Source organism: Trichoplusia ni, chromosome 9, assembly GCF_003590095.1.
Source record: "Trichoplusia ni isolate ovarian cell line Hi5 chromosome 9, tn1, whole genome shotgun sequence".
Taxonomy (NCBI): domain Eukaryota; kingdom Metazoa; phylum Arthropoda; class Insecta; order Lepidoptera; family Noctuidae; genus Trichoplusia; species Trichoplusia ni.
The window spans coordinates 6,399,415-6,422,317 of NC_039486.1; the positions used below are offsets into that span (position 1 = coordinate 6,399,415).

Genomic DNA, 22,903 nt, shown 5'->3' on the forward strand with positions numbered 1-22,903 from the left:
AACAATTTATGACAGCTTACATATTATAAAAAACACCTAATCATTCATGGTACGAAGCACTCGCTTGAAAATTTTAAATTTCGAAGTGTCGTTTTTTCTATTTTGGTGCAAATGGCATTCATTAAAATAAGTCAGGTATTTAAGTACAAAGAGTTAACCGAAAAACAGTTGTTTCCCTTTTCCTCTCCGTTATAATATTTGTGAAAGTCAGTTAAAAATACGTTCACTGTGAAAAATGCAGCATTCTCCCGTCTTGAGCCCGCTTAAACTTGAGGAATTGCTCATTAAAAAGCGACGAAAAAGACGCGCCATAATTATTTTCTTTTACCATATTTTTTAATGCTGTAACAAAGAATTCAAATTTTAATAAAAATTTAACGACACTTGAAAATAAGTTATTATAAATAAACCCAAGTGAAGGAATTCTTTAGTTTAATAGTATTCGTGTCTTACTCCCAACTATCAGATATTCATTGTAAAAATAGTTCAAGTAGAAAATACGGGTTCATTTTGCTAGAAAATTTGCCAGCGTGAATCAGAAAGCTAGAAAAATATCTAGACAGATTACGTGACCAGACGCAAATAGCGAGTAGCTTCGACAAAATGGCACCGACTAGTGTTATAGAACTGAATCCATTAATACACAATGTAGTCTGTTTCTGCACTCCGTTCAATTTGCACCGGAGCCAAACCATCAAATGGCTAAAATAACTTATTCATTTAAATTGCATGTGTAAACCAAAACTCGATCTGGGTGGTTCAACTTTATCTGTACCGAAAACGATGATATTGATAAAATTTACACTCTAAAATCTTGTAACTCATTTACTTTTTTCAATACACAGCATGTTGTACAAAGTCCGACTACGTACGTCTTATCCGCATTCATAATTTCTAAGGAATCCTATACTCACCGAAATCGATAGGAACGCTTTAAACACGGAAAAGTAATCAAATGAAATTATTCAGGTGTATCCTTTTACATATTCAAAGCCACCCTCAAGGGGTCGTTAAAGCTGCTTACTTATGTAAGATTGAAAACTGCTTGACCCGCAACAGAATATGACCGCACTCGTGAAATGGAAAAAAAATAATGAATGCTTAAATTTTTGGAGATGCTCCAGTTCATTTTATTTAAGTAGCTCTCTGACTGTGAAGTCTGTGGAGTCGACATTTCATTTTCCAGCTCGAGCCGAAGTTATCTAGACACTATGGACCTCCTTACTCGAAGTAAGAGGGTTTATGACAGATGACACTCGGTTTTACGAATTCAAATCACGAATGCCATCCGGCGTTATCATCGAAAATTATCTTACTTTTGAACGAGTGTACGGCTTTGTAACCGGATCATGTTTAATTGTGTCTTACGAATTATTGCAGGTATGTTCTTCAAAGAAAATTCTAGAAGAAGAAGAAAAGTCAAGTTATTACGTTATTGCATAGTTAGGGTCTTCGAACTTTCTTTCCAATCAAAGTGAAATGTGATTCGCTCCTCTGAGATAAGAAATAACTGTTTCTCGCAATTATACTGTATTTTTGGTGTCACTTATTTTTTAGAAGCGAATGAATTTATCCCTAAGATTTCGGTTACAACTTACGAGATCGTATAAAAGTGCAAATGTATAAAATTCAGCAATAAAGTTCACATATTATTAAATCTGCTTCCATTAACTTTAGTAAAACTGGAGTATTTCATAAACTGTAATATATTTTTATAACTTTGTTAAATCACCTTTCATTTATAATTACAATAGGTGTACGAGATTGCTGCGAATTTTGAGAGATATATTGTAAGTTATTCGTTACAAAAATAAATATGCAAATTAAACTGTACTTCTCCTTGACGGCTGCGGTTTCCATCGACTCTGTTTTGTTATAGAATTATTTCAAATCATTAGAATTATTACGAAAATTTTGAGGTCTACATTTCTAATTGCTTTATAATGTTAACTCAAATGATTTTTAGAATTCTGAATGAGGACTCCGGTTGGCTCAGAAACTAGTTGGGCGATCCCGATAAATTCGCGCGAGTAAACCCTTCTTTTACTACTAATAGTAAGATTTTTACCTTAAAACTTGCTACGCCTTAGAAATATACAAATCTATTCAGAGAGTACCTGCCTACATCCATATATCAAAGTAATAAGGCTTTCATAATAAGATCTAAGAATTCCAATCTTTTGCCGATTAAGATTTATTTTCGGCCTTTTTAAAAGCTGCTTGAAAAACGGATTGATTAAACGAAGCGTACAAAGAGACTAAGAAGATATTTTTATCCTGTTTAAAAAACTTCAATCAAAATTAACTAAGCGCGAAAATACCTTCCGTTTAATTTAATAATATTTTTATCCGCGTTTAAGCTTTCGTCGGGTTTGATAGAGGAGTGATTTAGTTTGTAATTAGAAGGTACTAAATATAGAGGATACGAAAAACAAAAGCCTAACTATAGGTACCTACACGGTTCTTCTTCTTCATCGCGTTTCTCCGGCTAGCGAAGAGTTGCGGTCTCCTTTACAAAACTGAACTATCTCTTGTGAATCAAAATCTATCCATAACATGAGAAGAAAACTCTTATATATTAACGAGTCGTATCCTACTTTAGAATTTAATTAAAAATTATTAATATAAACAGTAAATTCTAAATTCCCATAGAAATGCAGATACAAAATCAAATTCAAACATGTATTATGCATTTACCAAAACGCTGCAATCCATAGACACCCTCAATTGTTCTAAACATCAAAATACCTAGCTTGAAATTCGGCAATACCAGTCTATTATTCGGCAAAACATTCCACATTTAGCATGAAATAACAACACGAAATAGGTAAGTTGTTACTCGGGGAAAACTTTAATAATAATCAAGGCGGAGTTGCCTCGCATTGTGTTCATAAAGACTGCATCAACACACAAGATATTTGCATCAAAAACAGATACAATCCGTGTAGGGACGTCTCAGAATATAGGTCGAGTGTACCGCGCCTTAGCTGGCAACACAGACCTACGAAATACCACTATATAGTACCAGATATTCTTGTTACCTTAATTTAAATCTTGTTATTTTTACACAGTAAATGATCATGACACTGATTAGTTGGATTATCTTCTAATATATAAAATTCCCAAGTCACGATGTTAGTTACCGTACTCCTCTGAAACGGCTTTACCGATTTTTACCAAACTTTATATGCGTATTCAGTAGGTCTGAGAAATGTTGTCTCCACTGTGATCATCGACTGTTAGGAGGAACGTAGTTCGCCGGAACAGCTAGTATTTATTTAAAAAAACGTTTCCTATTTTTTTTTCTTCAATTAGGATCTATTCATTGTCTTTCAGGTTTTAAACTTTAGTAGAAAAAATATCAAATTATTAAGAGGATTGAAAATCTGGCTCGAAGTTAATGTGACTTTCAATTACAGTAAGTTACTCATTTAAACTTTCAAACCCACGTCTTTATAATAAAAACTTTGAAAGCAACTGTCCCACCCACGAGCTTTATTTGGTAGCGGCGGAAAAACTCCTTTCAATTATTTAAACTTTTGTTGAAAGCGGACTTTGATCATTGTTTCGAAGTGTATAAAAACGGACAGGGACGTAAATACGTGAAATGGCTAAATCAAGTCGACATGTAAATAAAGTAGGAGCTAAGTTTCGCGAGGTTATTTAGAAGTAACTCCGTCTTTCACGACTCATACAACGGACATTACTTATATAATACTTTATTGCATTCAATGTTATAGAGATGGTAAAAAAAAACAAGTTTAAGTAAGACCAATATTTTATTATGATTGAATCAATAATAGCATTTAAATATCGAACCATATAAATATACTTTTATTTCTCCTAACTAAATAAATGTTCTCGGAAAAGGTTTACTCTCTGGAAGGGACAACCCCTTATGGCTCTCTAGGGCATCGTCTAAGATATGTAGCCACCTGTTTTTTTACATCTTTTTTATTGTCATTGCGTCCAATAGGTATCTATAAAAAGGATGTAGTTATTTTTTGTGTATGCAATCTTGTGAGTAAACATTCGTTAGTTGTTTTAGGCTGGTTTTTGTGCTTGTGTGAGTGTAATGTATTGCGAGGTATATACCCACATACCTGTTACCCTGTAGCCTGAGAGAGACATTGATCTTTAAATTATGAATGAGTGTTGCGAAACGGGTCGAACCAAATGTACGTGTGATACGACCGTGTAGTATATATTTATTTTGGTTTGTGAAGTTTGAACGGAAGCACATACAACACAATCTTTTGGGAATTCGTTATCTCCCTAACACGTATATTATGATACTTTTATCTTTTGATTGTTGCTTCATTAGGTGTAGCGATGATTTCATTTTAGTGGTTTAAGTGTATAGTTATTCAATGAGAACATATTATTTTAATAGTTGCTCAATGAGAACACATTTTTCTAAACATTAACAGATTCCTTGATTGAAACTTGGTACGGAAGCAAGATTATCAATGACGGAGAAATTTTAAGTAGTGGTAAAAAGACAAATTCAAATGTAGAGGTTATAAGTACTGTATAGTAATGTTTTAAACAAGGTTAAATAAAAATGCAAACTTACATAAGCGAAATACATTTACAGAAGTATTTTGACAAACTAATGAACAAATATATTCTAAATAAAAGTAAACATTTACAATCATATTTAACTAGACAGAGATGTAAAGAAATAACTGAACATAAATATTTTTAATGTGTACCTACATGTTTCATAAAAATATTTCCAAGTAGCTGGAAAACAACAAATTACCGTTTTAATGAAACCAGAAAGGTTTTACGATTGTACAGTGTTTTATTGTATAGAATATTAAATCCACGTGCTCTGAACACAGTGCCTTTATAATTCATTACATAAAAACCTTCGGCCATTGTGGTCATAAGCATACCTTCGCCTATGAATAATTCGTGTATAAACGTTAAACTGTCACGTTAATAAATGTACGAATTAGTATGAAGGGACTTCGCATACAGGGCGATATAAGTCTCCCATACCTGATGATTTTATTTTCCAAGTATCTACCGCTTTTTTAGGTACGTGTTGATATCAGAGTCTGTGTAACATGATTGAAAACGAAGCCTAATTTTAGAACCTTAGGCTGAAGAGTTGGGATTCCGAATACTCTATAGTAACTTAAAACTCATAATGCCAATAATTTGTAGAAGAATGCCTATAGTTAATTTACTTGGGAAATCTATATACTTATATACTTATACCAATATATAAAGCTGAAGAGTTTGTTTGTTTGAACGCGCTAATCACAGGAACTACTGGTCCAAATTGAAAAACTCTTTTTGTGTTGAATAGACCATTCATCGAGGAAGGCTATAAACCATCACGCTGCGACTAATAAGAGCTAAGATACAATGGAAAGTGTAAAAAAAACCGGGCAGGTATACCTAAATCATAACTATAACCCAGGTGGACGAAGTCGCGGACTACAGCTAGTATATTATACGTCGCTTGTTTTTCGGACAAGTAAAAGAAATCGCGACAGTTGGCCGTTTAGCTTACCAACTAATTAATGAATTTTCTTTTACGACAGTTAAAAATTGTCTCATAAACTTTCTAGTGATATTAAGTTTACAATGTCTTAAATTCAAACCTAAAATCTTGAAACGTAAGCAACATAAAACTGTAAAACTCGTTCACGTATTCCGTTAACAAAAGTGCAAGCATCAATACGTAACATAAAACCAAGCTAGAATTCTTTTCAAGTCGAATAACACGTATGTTCATCTTAGAGCGTTCTTACAAGGTTATATATAATTCAATACGACCACAGAACGACATAAGCTGACTTAGCAGAAAGCTGGCAACACTAACACAAGCTACTAATGTAAGATCATAGGATGGCGGGAACTCGACACTTGTCTGCAGGACACTGGCCATTAATTTATCACTGTCTGCTGTTGCTACGTTCACATTTGTCACTAAACAATAACAAATAAAGGTGAGCTCTGTTACGTTATGTTTCGAAACATTCGAACTGAAAAACGTTCGTCCGTAAAGGTTTTTAGCCCCATATGCACTATTAATAAAACACTCCCACAACGCTGAAACTACCGCGTGAAGAGAATTTAATTTGATTGTAGAACAATGAAATGTGTGATGTAACCGAGTGACCTCACTTTTGTACCGTAATAGGTCACTCAACCGCTTTGTAAAATCAAGGGAAACAGACACATTTGCATAATGAATCCTCGCATTTCATATTAATAATCGTGGGCGAGATTGTACTTTTATTCGGAAACTAAATAGATTTCGAATGTGGAGCGGTGATTTCTATTGGTCTCGTAGACAATGGCCTTTGTGAGACGCACTTCAATGTAGATTAATGAATTGCTAACCATATATTGACGTGTCCCGTACTCCCGTCTTACACCAGCAATCGTTGCGGAGAATATTCTATCACCAGCCATTGTGTATTGAATGCTTCAATAAAATATGAACATAAATTAGTAAACTAGTTTGATGAGGCTGGTGGACGTGATGTGAATGGAAGACAAACATAACAGACAATTTCTTTGTTGAAAGAAAATTTTCTCCTTGCAAGAGCTGAAATTAGTTTCGGCAATTTGTAAGACTGATTCTTAAGCAGATTTGTTTCGGCAATATTTCTCTGCCTAAGCGCTACAATTATAGAATTTCTTAAATTATTCTTGTAACTTCCATTTTTAGAGATCCGAGTCTAGTCTATTGGCCAGGAAAAAGTAAACATGCTTCGAAATTTGTAAGAGATTTTTAGCTATCCCATGTTTAGACAAATTTTAAAACTACGTTTCACCACGTATGACTTTATTTTTTCAATATAATACTCGCAATCTGATAGAGTTCTTAAAAAAGCTCCGTCCAAGGGTATTATGGCTATGAATGACAGCGTCAAATGGCATTTACCGCCAATAAATCTGGAACGCTAGGTCTGTCAGGCGAATGACGAATGGTGTCATGTTTGTGTGTCTCGGTGCGTGACGAGAACAACACTCCTTTTGCAGGAACAACTTCAAAGGTTCTACATATTTGTATGAAAACATATGCTCTTTTAAGTATTTCTATCATAATTTTGTCTATACTTAAATTATAAAGACGTAAAATCTTTTACGACGCGTTGTAGGGTGTAATCTAGGAAATTACTAAACCAATTTCGAAAGTTATAAAAGTAATAGACAGCTACAATAACAGGATAATTATGAAGCCCGAAATAACATCCTATAAGTACACATATATCAATTAGTGTTAAATATTTCTTAACCGGGAGTTCAAGAACAACTTCGAATAGAGCTTATAATAATTCAAGATTATCGGTATTTCGACACCGGATAATACTATTAAAACCAACGTAATATCCATTATAATGTTAACATCTAATTCATACTTTGGCCTTTACTCAAATTTTAATTATGTTTTTATTTTTAGACTACTTCACGTAGGTTGAACCCAATTGTGCCGATTACTATCAATTTGCTTTTTAGGATTAATAATTATATTGATAGTCAACATCAATTATGTTTAACTTAATACTTACTGTGCTCCCACTGACGCTATTAGCTTTCAACTCTTTGTCATGTGAAGGAATTGACACCAACGATTCGAAATTTTAAGAAACAATTGAATTCTTTTGTCATGATGTATAAAACGGTAAAGTATGTTGTTATGGCATAAAACAAATGGAAAATAAATAATTTATAAATATAAAATTTTATAAAATTGCATCCAGCCATATTGTTATTTTGTTGCGAGTTTCTCTTCCAGGTTCTAGCTTCAACACGTAGCTCGATTGCTCTTTCTTTATGATAGTCGTTATCACCTGACGTTTTGTTAGCACCCTACGTATTATCGCACGGTTGGTTCATATCTATAACGATGGTTTCCTATATTTAGAATGTGCGTGTAATGTTCCCCTCATTGTGTTTTTCACACGTTAGCAAACTACCGTAACATATCACATAGATACATGAATAATACGGTATATAACTGAACCAGGGGTCAACTTATAGTGGTGTCAAAGTATTACGTAACCAAATCCGCACGAAAATAACTGTCGTTTTGTTCCATTTTCACGACTGTACTGTTCGGACGGTTTTGATAGAATTTCGTGTTGAATTTTACCTTAAATTCTTTAAGTTTTTTGTTTCCTCAATTCGCGCGGAACAGACATGGGTAAAATCCGAGACAGAAGTATGAAGTATGAATAATTTTGCTATTGTGGTAAATGTCTGTGTCTCGGATTGTGTCAGATTTTAGTAAACTCTGCATGATAAGATATTGGATAATCAATTGAGAAGTCCTTCATTTCGACCAATATCTAATTGCAATCGTATCCAAATGGATACGAAACCACTTAACACAAGCAAATGACTGAATTTTCCCGTTAATACACACAAAGCCGCTATTCATAAAAAGTTCCATTCAATTGAAAAAAGAAAACTCCAAAATCGCTTCCATTCTGAGATTACGTGCGACAACATCACAAACAAACCTCCTCATGGTTCATAATATTAGTCCAGATTATTATTAGTGTATGAACAAATAACAGAAAGTATGTACACATACACAGACCGAAATAGAACCTCCTTTTCGCGGATATTTGCCCTTTTATTTACAGACTTATCGTGTTGGATGTGAAGGCCGAGAGAAATAGGGCTCTCTTTCATAGTTCCCACTGTCACATAGTGGACGTTCATGAGGAGTTATTGTAATTATGTTAGTCACACACTCGCAGCGCCATCTAGCGTACGTTTTGGTTTACATTATTTTTAGAAATATCGCCTTGAGATTTTACGAGAACATTTTTATTTGATAATTTAAGATGGCATATTGATAAATGACCTTAAGAAAAATATCGATTAAGATAGATTCTTGGCCAGTAACATCGAAAATAAAATATGTAAATATATTGGAACTCAAAAGTTAATATTGGGAAAATGAGACATATTGTAACGATACCGTAGAATTAAGTTTAAAATCTATGAAGTCAGTATCGTGATTTAGCATTTCAACACACCCGATCCCCTTAACGCGAACGCTCTTATTCAAAAATTTACAGGTGAAGCCTACATAACATTACAGTTAAGTTAATAACGTCGTTTAACTTTAAGTGTTAAGATAACGTCGGTCCTTAGCCGGTGTGTTCAACCTTAAAAGATTATTCGTATCAGTCTGTCTCGCAAAGTAAAGAGCCTAATCGTGTTATGTACATTTGTAATGAACTCCTTGCTCCGCTAAAACTCGTTATTATTAATCATTTCATTACTAATAAACGCAGGCTGCGGGAATAAAATATTCGCTGTGAACTTTTTTCTTCGCTACCTAATGGAGACTGGCTATTAGTAACACCCTCTTCAAATGTAGGACGCTGACTGGGCACGTATTAAAACGACAGACAACGGAACAGAATACAGATACCTGAATACGGGATTTACAAATAAAAATGCATGTTAAAAATGTAGAACTTAGTTTTAATAATTCGCTCGAAGCATATTCAAACGTAGTTTAAAATCTAGACGGTAGTTCATAGCATATAACGAAACATACAGCTTTCATTACGTTAAAATGCTAATTAAACTCTACAATTTCCCATTTGAATAATAAAATAATTAGGCAGCGTCTACTGTGCCGCGGCGTACCAACTAAGGTTGCAATGTAGCAGTGAAAATCATAAAACGTGCAAACCATAAAACTGCCGGGAATGGTTTATGGCACGCAAGAAGGATGCGAGCTTTTTCATAGAGCTCTTCCATTTCACTTGATTGCACATTATATTTCATCGTAATTTCTTCCCACGTTCAGATTCAAGGAAAATTGCGTAGGCGGAAACAAACACCAGCGCCCCTTACAACTTTATAGGATTTTTCCTAAACCAATTTCTGATTAAAATCAAAAGAAAGTACGAACGGGTGCGAAGTTCTTCACGTATTTTAACGTAACTGCCGCGGTTGAGTACTATTCTAATTATTCCGGTTTACAGTATACTTTCACATTACCCACCACACAATAATACCAAGTATAAAACGTGTTGTCATGAACCTTGAGTTTACTGAGGCGCACCCGACAATGTTACCTACTAACAAAGACACATTTTCGTACAACCAAACAACAACTACCTAGAACTTTACATCTAAGTGAAAAGAGTTCAAAATACAATGGAAATAAAACGTAGGAAATGGCATGGGTTTTCTTAGATCGTGGGAACAGAAAGGGAGCCGACGCAATTTCTGAAAAACGTGACAAAGGTCATAAAAAAGGACAATGTTGTGCCTGTGACGGGTGCGTGCAAAGCGCGCGTTGATATACTTACAGTGCGTGCCTATATTACAGGTGCATGTTTTCATCAGATACACCTGTCTATTCGAGTTACTTAATAAAGTCGTTGTAGCATGAACCGCGTTTAACAATATAATAATAGACATAGACGTGAGTTTGAATACAGGAACACCTCAAATATACCGTCAAAGGCTTGGATATTTCCGAAGACGTTTTCAAATGTTGTGTTATCTCAAGTGCAATATTGTTCTAACATTACCTCCGTATAACCCTATGAAATACTCCATGATTCTGGAGCCTAAATAAACTGGACGTCGGCAGTCGGCAGTCAGTGATATTGGTGTTGTTTTCCAGTGCGCGGTCACACGGAGGTGCGAGTGGAGTTACAAATGGAGCGGTGGGCGGCCCGCGGCGGCTCCGTGCGGCTCCGCTGCGTGCACGACGTGCCGCCCCATCTCCTTGACAAAGTGGTCTTCCTCCGGCACGGCACCAAAATCTTCCAGTACATTAGGGACAGGAAACCGCCTTATAGAAACTTTACTACCCCCGGCGCCGTGCTCAATGTAAGTGAATAATGCACATTCCTTGAATCCTTTAGCTGTAACAGAAGCTTTATCGCCGGTTAAATGGTTCTGAATAAAATGTTGTTTTCTTTGTTTGCGAAATTTTAAACCATTTTTAGTTTGTACTTATTTTTACTATGTTATATTATTTAGCTCTAAAGATACAGAAACTACTTTCAGTTTGTAAAATATCTGGATCAAATATGATAATAACATGAAGTTCTGTAATCATTGTTCAGCGTCGCTTAGATGTCGCAGTAAGATTCATCCCTCACGAGTTGCAGCGAGTGGACCGTAATGCATATTTATGACATTACCCCACGTAACAAAACTCACGCCCGATCTGCAAAGCTCCCACTCAGTCACAGTAATGAAGACTCGTGACGAGCACTGGGGCCTACTCCTATCTCTAATACAGTACCGTTGCTTTTGTTGAAGCAAGATGGCAAGCTACGCCGTAGAGCGTCGTCTCTTTCTCACTTCTACAATAGAACATATTTAATGATTCAAGAGGTGATGGTAGGCCCCCAGTTAGCATGAAGCCGAGCCCGTTCAAACAAAGGCAACAATAAACTAGCCGCTCTCCTAATTAATCGACTAGGGGTCCCGAGTCAATTCTGTTAGCGATTTATGTTGATGTATCATTGTGCTTTGGGTATTATAACTATATTTCCCGTATTTGTGATCGAATAGGTATTTGATCGATGCATATAGTAGTAGACAGTTGAGACCTTACTACTAAGCTGAGGTTGAATTTACATAATAGAAAAAAAAATGGGAAAGTGCACCTAAGTCAGACTTGCGACACTAACTACTATCCCGTACAAATACAACTAAGAAAAACAGTTGCAAACAGAATTAGTTGCCCATCAAATTAATGACAAGTTGCTTAACCTCGATCGTCTTTTAACTGTCGATTAGACAGACAGATATTGTAGAAGGGTATAAATAAATGTGAATAAACATTAACAGGATTAAAAAACTCCTTAAGATTTAAACAAATCCTAATTGAACATTTAGTTTTGTAGCTTAGTGTGAATAGTTAAGTGAATCAAAAAAGCCTTCGTATAAGCTTACTCCATAGATTCTGATAGATCTATTCAGAGTAAAGGTCATGTGTGGGAGCAAGCTCGACATATTTATTGCCTCGTCTGTTGAATACCAATGACAGGCGTTGCTGTGCGTCATAAATGTCATTCATGTCAAAAGTTTGACAACCGACAGCCATTTTGGACTCCATTTCCAATATTTTTCTACTAATTGGGTTGCAAAGGTTTAAACAAACGTAGCGTACAGATATCAGAATTAATCATGTTATGGATGTTTTCTACCAACCAAGGTGTGCTATTAATATTTAATGGGATACCATCTTTGCAAATAAGAATTTTAGATTCTTATCCCGGTCCCGAACTAAAATAAGTCTTATAAAATATTAAATCCTAATACGGATTTTATGAAACTACTTGACTGCGATTCTTTTAAGAGTTCCATTTAACTTTTAGTTTTATGGAAAATGTTACCGCCATCTTTAATTCACATGTCGAAAGGTTAATCGGATTATTCTGGTTATTTTTACTTAATAGGCATTAGTTGTGCACAGGACGTAATGGTAAAACATTTTGTATCAAACAACCTTAAGATGAAGCAGAAACAACGGCGCTAGACATGCTGTCAAATCAACTGTTACTCAGTCCGTTGGAAATATAAGAACAATATTCAAGAAACCCACTAAAGTTTACCAGCAATATAGTAAAGTTTTAATTGTAATTAAAGTAGCCGTCGAGTCTCCCGTTCGGACATTCAACGCTTATTTTCGATTAAACGGTACAAGTATCGGGTAATATAATTGGCCGCCCAGCTACCTGCATGTTGATCCGGTCAAGATTGCAATCAAGCTGACTGCATGAGGTGTTGTTGGTTTTCCTCTATAATTATTAAGTAACCGTCGGTAGGGGGTTAAACTAACAGAATGCCGTGAAAAGACGACATGCTACGCTCTGCCGTTAACCTTTTATAATTACCTCACTGTAACTATATTCACGTGAAATTTTGAATAAAAACATTCTTACCTTCGCCGCTGCACTATTATTTAACATACTTAGCAACTTAATTAATTAGTTTATGCAAGTTTCGAGCAAACAAATGGGTACTTTGAGCTAGATACGTGCTAAACTCTACGTATATTCAAAACAATAGTTACTTTTTGTTTTTAAGTGTAAATGTGGTCTGAAATCTCTATGGAAATTTATTATTACCAGTTTGGAGAACCTTATACTCTCTAAGTACTTACTTGGAGAACTAATATTATTTGTAAATTGAACGTAATACGCAAAACACTTACTACAAACTTTATACCTATCTAACATAGCTCCAACTAAGAGTAAGTACTGCGAGGAGATTGAGGATTGTTTATGAACGTTCAAGAACAGTTAAAAAGAAGCGAAGAAACTTCATCTGCAGAGTCCTTAGTGGCGGGCATAACCGCAAAAACTTGATCCGGATTCATTAAAAATTGTTGCAATCACGTACAATGCAGGCAAAAAATCCTTTACTTCAGCCTGGCAGTCCAGTCATGAGAACAAAGAACAAAGCGTCAGGTCAAACTGTGCTGCTACTCTAATATCGGGCTAAAATCATTGAAAAGGAACACTGTCTGAAAAGCCTTGGTTACAAAGCCATGGTTGATTCATAGCTAGGGTAAACGTTTAAATAACCAACGCTATTTAAAATGGCAAACAAAAAAACAAATTAAACGTTTCAAAAATGGAACTTGAAAGACTTAAATCTTTTTCTTTTTAAAATCAGCCATCAAAAACACCCGCTTTATCTTAGCCGATGAGATTATTCAGAAATGATATAACTTTACTATCAACTGAAAATATTTTAACCAAGAAACAAAGTTAGCGTCTATTTATGGCTGGGAGCCGCTCAAAGTAGCAACAAAAAGTACCGCGTAATAATTTCCGCGGAATATAGTATTAAAGTATTTAATTAAAATATAACACTTTTGTGTTGAACATTTTGCTTCGGTAAATTAAAACCGAGACTTTAAATTAGTTGTTCGATTTATTCTGTTCAGTGGCTTGGTAACTAAGCTGAAATTTTGAAGATGTTTGAAGAGTAACCCATTCTCCTGTCCGAGAAGAGGGAGAAAGAGAAATTGATTGATGGATTTCTTAAAAAAAAAATCGTCAATTTGACACTTGAGTTAAAGCGTTGCTGTTAATAAAAATTGTGTTAAAGCGTTGCTGTTAATAAAAATTGGATAGTTTATGTATTATTCATACATAAACTCAGGTATATGATTTTTGTTTGTATATACTATGATGAGTCAAGAAATAAGTTCTGCTTTACCAAGTACTATATTAGTAAGGATCGTAACAGGTATTAATCATGCTCCGGACACCCTTTCCTATTCCCGTGGGCGTCATAACACAACTTAAGGTCTTTATTATATACAGGTGACTCTGGAACTTTCACACAGAGTCAAGGGATGAAACAAGTGATTTTGGCTTAAATTTCCTATGAAAAGTAAACTTCGAATTGTTCTTCACTTAAGGTTGGCCTGTGGGCTTACTTTCTTTTGCTTTTGTTCAGAAACGACTCCGACACTAAGGAGTTTCATCCTTGTGTTTCGGGGGTTTCAGAAGAATACAAATAACATGCACATAGTTCGAGTTCTGTTTGAATCTTCCTGAATTCAGATGGAGTTGGTGCTATGAGATCAGACGCACGAGATTACGCTTGATCGACGGCTATCAATACTCAAAATATAACAGTACTCAAAATTGGTTTGGTACGATAGTACCAATTCAATCAATAAAATGGCCAAACCAGTTTTGATGGTAAGCGTGCTGGGAACCTAAGTTATTAATCATCTTGTATAGGAAGAGAGGCATTTACTCCATAAATGGAGGTGAACCACCATCTCAAAAAAGGCACTGTAGTAAATCGCGACTTCTCACTATTTAAATCGTAACGATTGCAAGGCGTACTAACGTATTTCCAAGGCGGTAAAACCTCCAGACAATTATGACACAATACGTCATATCCCTAAGTGTGTTTTTTTATTTCTAAAATCCAATTAAACTATATAAAATACATATTCTGGTTAATTAATCATCTCCAAAAACTAAGAGTTCCAACCTCAATAAGTGCCCACCTGAGACAAAACATAACTATACTTTAAACTTAAACAGTTCAAATAACTATATTTAATTCAATTAAATTTAATTAGAGTATACACTTTAGTGTGTCAATAAACAGTTATACACTTCAATACGGTACACAGGGCACACAAGACCTTACGAGCCCCTTGGTGCTAACTGACAACGATCTAATTACTGACAAACGCCTTGATAACGCTTACAATACAATGGTGAAGACGAGACCTAATTTAACAAACATATATAACTGGTCTACAGGCATAAAACACAAGAGACCGTGGTTTTATAAATGCTTCTGTGCATGTCAATTAAACCTACAAAAATAAGAACTCATTTTTTCTACAAAAATTGTACTTTCTGTAGAAATGTTGGGTGTCTTTGTGCATGTGACTTCAATGTTTGTAAAACCCCCGCGACACAAGGATTATAATCCTTATTGCAGGAGTCGCTATTTTTTAACAACGGTGTATCATCTCTTGGTAATGAGATTGTGATTTTCGATCAATAAATAATTATGAATCCGCCTCACGATATTTTCTTTTTCATAGTGAATGTCATAAGAATTCCCACGTCCTTCAAAGTGCCTGCCGATTTCCTTTTCAAAGTAATCATGATTTTATGACAGCGGAATGTTTAAATTTAAACAATAAAAAAGCAGAATCTAGCTTAATTATTTGGATATAATAATGTAATAAGTTGTGTTTCGACAAACTGCATCTGAAGAGTGAATATTTCTTTAGTACAGAGTTCCCGCTTGCGAGATTAATGCTTGCTAATCTACGATGTAGCGGAAGTTCTTCGTAGAGAGGCAATGTATGCATATTAAATGGGTTTATATTAAGACTTCAGTTTACTTTCTTGCCATCCAGCCACGGAGGTTCTAGTAGTCACGTGTATTCAAATCTGTGTAACGAGATTATGTTCCAAGTTCCCTTTTTTTTAATGTTTGTCTCATATTTTTTTTTTAATTAAATGGTCATATAAGAGGCTGAAAACTGATCTCAAGCCGCTTCATCAAAGATGAAAATTCATTCTTCCTTTAAAAGAAACATGCTGAAACTGTATCAGAATCAAGACCATTTACCTGACGGATCATTTACCTTTATGTTCGAGTTACAAGCGGCTAAAATTCAAAAAAAAAACATGCATTTAAAAGCTACTTTGTCACAAACACTCATAAAAGTTTCCCTGACACATGAACAGATACCTACTAACTGAATTACGCTCGCGCAAACTGGATCGATGAACCGGAATAAATCTGCTGACAGTATTTGATTGCAATATTCCGAAATGTTAAAACTGAAAACATTTTAATCATTACCAACGTAGCCTTGTTCAAGGTACAACCGCCAATTATGAGCGCCATATTTATCGACGTGTAGGACTTAATTAAAACATTTTAATACCAGAGATTTTACAAGCTTTTATACAGATTAATCTCATTTGCAGTTGACATCACAATTAAATATCACGCTTAAAGTAATCATCTAATTACATTGTTGAACATGAAGCTTTACGTTTTCGAATTTGGTACAAAGAAAAATATACGATTTAATGCCTACATTAATTAACATAAAATGGCGTTAATTGCCAAATTGTTGTACTAAATATGGAGAACTGATAACACTCCCATGCTGACCTAGAAACGTTAATCACACCGCAAAACACTACATAATTCGTTTACAGATTACTATTATTATGTAGATAATATTGATAAACTATTTACGGTGAATTATCGAGTGCTGCATATTTTATGTACTAATTATAACGTAGGTATCGGCACGTTCGATGTTAAATCTATTTACGTACTTATTTATATAGGGCTTTAACAATGTTGCGTTGCGTCAGTGTTAGTAATTTAGTCATAATTAAATAGTAGACCGCAAAATAGAATATCAGTTCGACAAGACGTGTAACTTTGACTAGTCAATTCAATATTTGAGCGATTCGTTAGGGTTTGGGAACAAAAAAAAACACCTCACGCGCTATTTAATACTAGTGTCGCGGGGGCTTTCACAATCCTTCAAGTCACATGCACAAACACCCAAACTCAGGCATTCGTGGATTCACACAAACGATTGTCCTACCCGGGCATCGAAGCCGCTATAATTATATTATATAAGTCGCGCTCAGCAGGTTCGGCGTGATACTTCAACCACTCGGCCGAGTCCTGCAGCAATATAACTTTTACCGTCATATTCAAACTACTTTTAGATCGCGACCGTACTCACAAGATTGTGAGTGTACTACTCAAGATTATACTAAGTATATTTTTCACTTTCAGAAATGATCCTGAATATGTGAACGTACCTTAAAAATTTACAGACGTAGGTGCCGGCCGGGTAATGGCCCGGGCGGAGTTAATTTTCCGGGTCAACGTTACCGTAGGGTTACCACACAATTCGACTTTAGTTGGATCTACAGCTGGCTACTGTTCTGTCCGCTCGCCGCACTCGTATTTCGTTGTTTATAACTCAGCACATTTAAGTTTAAAGTGCTTGTATCACCGCCGTGTTTCAAATGAAACATTGTATTGGTGTGCATCATAAAACACCCCAAGCTCCATCTGAGTTTGTTTGATCTATTCTGTGGCCGAAGCTATTACCTTCGTTCATTTTACCGGCGACACTTACTGCTGCCTTGGAACATAAATCTCACACTGCAAGCGGTAAAATTAAGAGCGAATGAGGTTAAAAATGTGGCCATGATTTCGAGTTAAAACATTTTTAATCAGCCGTAACTACATTAGGGAAAATTATTTACTAAAGCAAAACTGGGAAAATATTTATACTAAATTACTCATCGTTGACAATACAAAATTTCATTTACATTAGCATTCATCAAAACACTTTCAATACTGTCAATTGAAAAAAAAATCAAGCACAGTTATGCACTTTACTTGCCGCTAGAACCTCAGGCGTTTATAACTAAACTATACATATGTTATCACATTAACGTTATTCCATAACATGGACCATAAAAACTTGTTAGAAATACATCAAAAGCATTGCTCCTTAGTTTCGAACAATAAAAAAAAACAAAAGGTTCATTTACAAATTCAATTCAAAATTTAAATAGGCCGACAAAGGATTCTATTTGAAGCGCATACTAATTTATTATTCAAACAAAAACGACTCAACAAAGGATAAAAAACTCGGTCAATGATCATACGTTCCGATTTCAAAAATCAATACACTTTGGCGATTGATAGGTCACAACCAACTATTCAGTGAGTTTCACAAATAAATAATCAGTGATAGCCTAATGAGTATTGGATTACCAAATCAAAAGTGGTACTCGTAAAGGCAACTTTGAACTATTAATATTAATAGCACCGAATCATATTCCGGGATAGTTATCAATTTGGATGCCTAAGTGAGTCCACAACCAAATACCAAGCTAGTAGTTGGTACTCTGTGGTGGGCATAATTTTCCTCACAGGACCTATTCTTCTTTCCCTGTCAAATCAAAAATAAAATTAATTAAAAGCAATATCCGAACATTGTATAAATCATAGCCACCGTACAGGAAGGTTTTCCGCAGCCGCCTTTTCGCTTGTTCGCCGTCTAATTGTATAGATCTTAATGAATTAAACGCCTTTCCGTCGACGATTTAAGCAAGGCCAGTGTCGTCACATACCCCAATGTACGACATCCCTTTACCGAGGTTCAACCCAATACAGTTAGCGAGTATTGTGCGGTGGAGATTAGCGAGGATTAGTTCAAAATGTAGTGCGGGAATTAAGTAGGCAGGTGTTCCGTTATGTGTAGGTAAACCAAGGTTATGTGATCGGAATTACAATCTTATGCTTATGTGTACATACTTATTATCATAATCCCTTATCGATGTATGAGAGATGATTTTATGTAGAGATGGTTTTATGTTGAAAGCCTTTATTGGTTACAGAAAAGGGGTTTTATGTTATTTCATTCATTCATTCAGATTTTATGGGTTTTCCTTACAGCTCCTATAAAATGTTCCTATAGTTATATGTCTATCTATAGATATACATGCATCTGTCATCTATTTACCATCGCAAAATCTCACTTTGTCGGGTGCACAGCGTGCTCGTTATTTATCTTTAAAACAAACTTTAAATCAATTTCCTTTACTTAGTTAACTAAACGAATAACACAATTTTATCATTTAAGAGTATAATAACGTGGCAATCTTCGGCATATACCGAGTAGTTTCCTGTTTAATAGGAACAACTAAACATGACGCGAAGGTGGCTATAAGCGTTATCACGACGGGTACTGATATTTCTTTGAATTCTCCTCAACATTTTATGGCAATACTAAACATGTACTAACTAAACTAACTAGCAACACAGCTGTTTCTGTTAATTATGGTTTAAGTGCAGTATTCGAAGTTGTATAGACACTACAACCATTTCATAAATTTGTCTAGTCAGCATTGGATATAATTTTACGGGAGATTTGCGAGACGTTTTCACTTAAAAACTTTAGTTTGAAATGTAATTTACAACGCTTATCTTTTAAATTAGATACTGAATTGTTTTCGTGGATTTATTTGATTTTCGTGTAACGGTTTTAAAGCTACTATTACCAAAACTTTACGAAGTTGTCTAAATCTTAAAGAGCCAGGCCTCCAGGCGTTCGATTAGATTTTCAATACTTTATAATAAAGTGGTTTACACTTGCTAAGTTCACATTTTACTGTTCACATTAAAAAAAAAAATATTCAACGATATTACCTCCCCTTATTAGTTCATGAATGAAGTATATTTTGCCGTGTGGAAACTATTCATCCTACTATATTCCTGATGCTTCCGCCATGTATAATATATTCATAAAACCTAATATGCACCAATTACTCTCATAAACAGTAAACTTCATATTCCTTTATTCATCCAGTTTATGAACTCTTCTGTCCGCAGTTATTATTAAGACCATAAAGTGCGCTAACATAAAGCTGTATACACCTAATGCAAAAGCGCACTTAAATTAATTCGGTGTGCCTCAGGTAGGTTCCATTGCATGCACATTGCTCGTTCCATTCCGCCGCAGGAGGGCGTAACAGGTCGACCTCACTTTCAGGTCAATCTAGCGAATTCTGAATATATGGGGAAAACTAAAGTTTCAGAAGGTGGTGTCGAGGTTACGAATTTCGAACTTCATTGATATATTTGAGTGCCTTAAAACATGTTCGGCTTGGCATTGGCTTTGACAGAGCTACACTAAACTTTTTATCAATCAAAAACAGTCTTTAAAAAGATAAAGATTTTGGAATCATTAGAATAATTGGGTAAAATAAATTTCTTTTGGTCTTGGTATTTCTTAGGTAGCTTATCAGATCGATAATTGTTTTTTTTTTTCGGACAAAATTGTAAAATTTCTAGGTTTAAATGTTTCGGCACCGAAGCACAATATCTATTCCCAAATATTCATCTAGAAATTGTGATGACTTGAACACTTAATTATACAATAAAGCCTCATAAGCTTTGTTACACCTGTTGTGTGATGACGTAATCTCGTATCTCGTTTCATAGATTGAAGTTATGAAGCCGAGTGTTGACCAATGTACCATGTTATCATGCAACACGTTGCAAGTATCTACGGACTATATCAATGTTATTATTCCCTAAGATACTTCAAAAAACTGTTCCTGTTAAGTTTGTTGTGTTTTGGATTTATTACAGTTCATTTTAGACTTAGCTTTTACCTTTTTGTCGTCCTTGCTTGCAAAACTTTTGAGTGATGTGAAATGATTTCATTTTACTCTCTTACATAGTCTTGCTCACGGGGAACCTCACTCAGCTAACACGAAAATATATTACTTTTCCCGAATATCCTCTTACTTCTCGTCCTATTCATAATATGTAATCATAATAAGTACTTGGACCATTTGTTAAGTAGAGTCGTGTTTGCAGGCGTCAATGAGAATGTTGTGTACTTCACTTAAGTTAATGTTCCTACTTTTTTATCCGCCACGTCACATGAAAGGAAGGGTTAACAAATAACACCACTATACACTATACCCACACTATATGGATATCGTATTTATCGTATTTTCTACCAAAATTCAATATTATGATAAAGGTTTGCAAACGTAGAACGTGGGCAGTAGTCATATTATTTGCTTGTACTTACTCCTAAAGGAACATATACCTACGATTAATGGACATGGAAAATTTAACATTCATCAGCGATATACGTCACACCACGGGTAGAAATGCTCTTTGCGCATAATGTAACAATAATCAGTTAATGTTCCATTGCTGGGCAAAATCATCATTCCGAAGATAAACGAGCTTTCTGACATGCGAGATAGATGTTAAATGACTTCTTCGTATAGTTATTTCATGATAGTACCTAACTACACTGGTTATGGATGTTTTTTTCTAAAATGAGAGTATAAAAGCTTTAAAAGATTCAGGCACATAGATACACCTAGATATTGTCTTACTTGTCTGGATTCATTAAAATAAAAAGGGGTCACAACCGCAAAGTACTGAACATCCAAATACGTCTACCTTAAAAAATGAAACCGTATCCTGTTCGTGCCTTGTTACGCGTTTAAGTCTGAACTAATTGACTTGTTTGCTACATTTCAGATCGCCTTAGCGACGGAGAACTCTATAATCCTGCAGAACTTGGATTTCGCAGCGAGTGGCAGCTATTCGTGCGAGGTGTCACTCGACACACCGATCTATACGAAAGCCTCGACCGAAAAACAACTCACAGTTTTCCGTAAGTTTATTTTTTGTAACCCAGTTTTTAATAAGGACAGACGGTTTTAATTATCTCTGATAACTGTACAGCGAGCGAGACAAAGGGGTCACCAGCTTTTTGGGAACTGTGACAATGGAAGATCGATTTTGTGTACTTTGGGTCACAACCATTTTTGTTTTTAACTTCGATCCTTGTACTTCATGCAATCCCATGATAAAGGCCTACACTAAAAAGTAGAGTAGATTCAAAAACAATATATTTTCTAGAGTTATAAATGGTATCCATGCGGAATTTTGTACGTATGTAAATCTGTTAAAGGAACCCTCCATTTAGCCATGTAATCCCGCTGGAAATCAAATGGCGCCTGTGCATATACCCATGTATAGTACGCTTCGTAAGCGGATTGATGATCTCCGTATTATATTAAAAACCAGCTTTTGCTCTTAATTATACCTATTGAATTCCAAGCTTTATAACCCGAAATAATTTCATGAAAAAAATAAGATCTCCAGTTAAAGTGTTTTCCATCGAATAATGCGTATCAGGAAAAAATATGGAGTACATCGTACTTTACCCTTTGAATTGTCAGACTATTCGATTTTATCCTACTCACATAACTTTTTAATGATCAATAATATTATCCACAAAACTCAAAATGGAGTAAGTTTTAACGAAATTGAATGAACTTGTACTTATATAAATTATTCTAGTCATATTTTGCAATCTATGCAGTGGTACCAGTATTGAATTTATATTTTTGTACGTAATTTTTCTCTACACGATACAAAACGCGGTTCTGAATTATGAAAGCCGAGCGAGCATTGCTAAAGCTAGAAACCTTAAATTTAGACAGCACCTGTTTAAGAATTTATCTGGAAATTTAGCTTCCAGTACGGTTAGGTAGGGAATAAAGAAGCCAGATAGAGGAAAAAATATTGTACCACGGGAACACAAAATATCGTCAACGTTCAAACCTCGAAAACCTTTGTTGTTAAATCATAAAGGGAATTAGTTGTAACTGAGTACTTCTGGTCATGGAAATGGGTATTAGACCAAAACACAATCATAAGTCCGTAACATAGATTTGTAAAAATATTGAATTTATTTTGGTTTTTATTAAACTACAAAAAAATACGAAGGTAAAACGCATCAAAGAATAATTACGTCACTTGTCGGTGAAAAGCGAACTAATAAGTGACGTCA

At 35.0% G+C, this 22,903-nt stretch overlaps 1 protein-coding gene across 1 annotated transcript in view; it reads left to right on the plus strand.

The window, feature by feature from the left end:
• Positions 1–22,903, plus strand: part of LOC113497548 — a 66,823-nt gene that overhangs the window by 33,397 nt on the left and 10,523 nt on the right. The window contains exons 2-3 of the mRNA XM_026877135.1: positions 10,631–10,839; positions 21,583–21,718. Of these exons, the coding sequence (XP_026732936.1) occupies positions 10,631–10,839; positions 21,583–21,718 (345 nt within the window). The remainder of the gene's footprint in view (positions 1–10,630; positions 10,840–21,582; positions 21,719–22,903) is intronic.